The sequence below is a fragment of the Grammomys surdaster genome, unplaced genomic scaffold (genome assembly GCF_004785775.1).
Source record: "Grammomys surdaster isolate TR1022 unplaced genomic scaffold, NIH_TR_1.0 125780, whole genome shotgun sequence".
NCBI lineage: Eukaryota > Metazoa > Chordata > Mammalia > Rodentia > Muridae > Grammomys > Grammomys surdaster.
Window position 1 is genome coordinate 317,904 of NW_021620611.1, and position 2,456 is coordinate 320,359.

Below are 2,456 nucleotides of genomic sequence, written 5' to 3' on the forward strand. Positions count from 1 at the left end.
CTCTCTCTCTCTCTCTCTCTCTCTCTCTCTCTCTCTCTCTCTCTCTCCCTCCCTCCCCCCTCTTTCTGTGTGTGTGTGTGTGTATGTGTGTATGTGTGTATGTGTGTATGTAGAGGGTGCTGGAGCACCGAACTGCCCTGGGGCTCAGTTCCATTGGTCTCTCTTGTATCCATTTACTTCATGGACTTAGATGAGACTCTGAAAGAATGGACGTCATTTTTTTCCACTCTGGCTTATATTATTTTGCAAGATGAACATAATTTTAATCACACAATTTTCTATCATCATCCTGATATCATACTTTAAATGACTAATCTGATACGCTTCCTTGTATATTGGTGTCATTTCACTATATGCCCTTGGCACTCCATGGTGACCAGAGACATCCCTGCAGAAAATGTCTCTGGGTTAGTGTGGGGATTTATTTGATTTCTTTCTCCCCAAAATGTTTAAATCAAAATTATAAAACTATATTAAAGAGGAGAATTTGATGATAGGAACGTATCTCAGTGGGTCAAGTGCTTGCTGGATGAGCATGAAGACATGCTTAACTCCCAAGAAAAAAACCAAGCACAGTAATATATATATATATATATATATATATATATATATATATATATATATACATATATATACATATATACATATACATACATATACATACATATACATACATATACATACATATACATATACATATACATATACATATACATATACATATACATATACATATACATATACATATACATATACATATACATATACATATATATATATACTAGCTGGCCAGTGTAGCCAAAGCAGTGATCTTAAGAATTAAGAGGCTAGAGGCGGCGGCAGCAGCACAGTAGCGGGTTCGGAGGCAGCAGTTGGGCTCGCGGCGAGCAGACCAAGTCGAGTCAGTGCGTTCGAGCGAGTTGGAATCGAAGCCTCTTAAAATGGCAGATGATTTGGACTTCGAGACAGGAGATGCAGGGGCCTCGGCCACCTTCCCCATGCAGTGCTCAGCGTTACGTAAGAAAGGCTTTGTGGTGCTCAAAGGCCGGCCGTGTAAGATCGTCGAGATGTCTACTTCGAAGACTGGCAAGCACGGCCATGCCAAGGTCCATCTGGTTGGTATTGACATTTTTACTGGGAAGAAATATGAAGATATTTGCCCGTCAACTCATAATATGGATGTCCCCAACATCAAAAGGAATGACTTCCAGCTGATTGGCATCCAGGATGGGTACCTATCCCTGCTCCAGGACAGTGGGGAGGTACGAGAGGACCTTCGTCTGCCTGAGGGAGACCTTGGCAAGGAGATTGAGCAGAAGTATGACTGTGGAGAAGAGATCCTGATCACAGTACTGTCTGCCATGACAGAGGAGGCAGCTGTTGCAATCAAGGCCATGGCAAAATAACTGGCTTCCAGGGTGGCGGTGGTGGCAGCAGTGATCCATGAGCCTACAGAGGCCCCTCCCCCAGCCAGGTTCTGCTCTGGCTGGGCCCTTGGCTGGACTCCTATTCAATTTATTTGACGTTTTATTTTGGTTTTCCTCACCCCCTTCAAACTGTCGGGGAGACCCTGCCCTTCACCTCGCTCCCTTGGCCAGGAATGAGGGAGCCCTGGCCTTGGTGAAGCTACTTGCCTCTTCTCTCGCAGCCCTGATGGGGGAAAGGGAGTTGGGTACTGCTTCTGGTTTAGGTTCCCCTCTCCTTTTTTTCTTTTTAATTCAATTTGGAATCAGAAAGCTGTGGATTCTGGCAAATGGTCTTGTGCCCTTTATCCCACTCATCCCTGATCTGGTCCCCTGTTCTCCATAGTCCTTCACCCCCCAGCACCACTGTACAGACGGGACCAGCCCCCTTCCCTGCCTGTGTCTCTTCCCAAACCCCTTTAGGGGTGGTGAGAGGAGGAGGGGGGAGGGGACATGATCTCTCCTCAGGCATCTGGGAAGGCCTTGCCCCCACGGGCTTTACCCTCTCCTGTGGGCTCTCTCCCTGACACATTTGTTAAAAATCAAACCTGAATAAAACTACAAGTTTAATATGAAAAAAAAAAAAGAATTAAGAAGAGATCCTAGTTCAAACAGAAAGGTGAAAGGTGAAAGCAATTGAAAAACATAAGCGATGTCAATCACTGCTATCCACATTCCAACACATATACACATGTAACACACATGCACACACACACACAAATGCACACATGCACACATGCTTAGTGTGATGGTACATGCATTTAATCACAGCACTCGAATGCAAGGAAGGCAGATATCTATGAATTTGAGGCCATACTGGTTTTCCATATTGAATTCCAGGCCAGCCAGAGCTATATATTGAGGCTCTGCCTTAAATAAAAACAAAAGGAGGAGATGGACAAAAAGGAGGAGGAATTGTCAATTTAAACTTGTTAAAGCCAGGTAGAGATAGCAACAGATATGCTATCCATCGTACATATTTAAAACATTAAA

The 2,456-nt window shown here is 44.1% G+C and overlaps 1 protein-coding gene across 1 annotated transcript; it reads left to right on the forward strand.

Moving 5' to 3' along the window:
• The first annotated feature begins 834 nt into the window (after window positions 1-834).
• LOC114640147 (eukaryotic translation initiation factor 5A-1-like) lies at window positions 835-2,049 on the forward strand. The gene has a single exon (XM_028789061.1). The coding sequence runs from the start codon at window positions 942-944 to the stop codon at window positions 1,404-1,406; it is 465 nt and encodes a 154-aa protein (XP_028644894.1). The 5' UTR covers window positions 835-941; the 3' UTR covers window positions 1,407-2,049.
• Window positions 2,050-2,456: the final 407 nt, after the last annotated feature.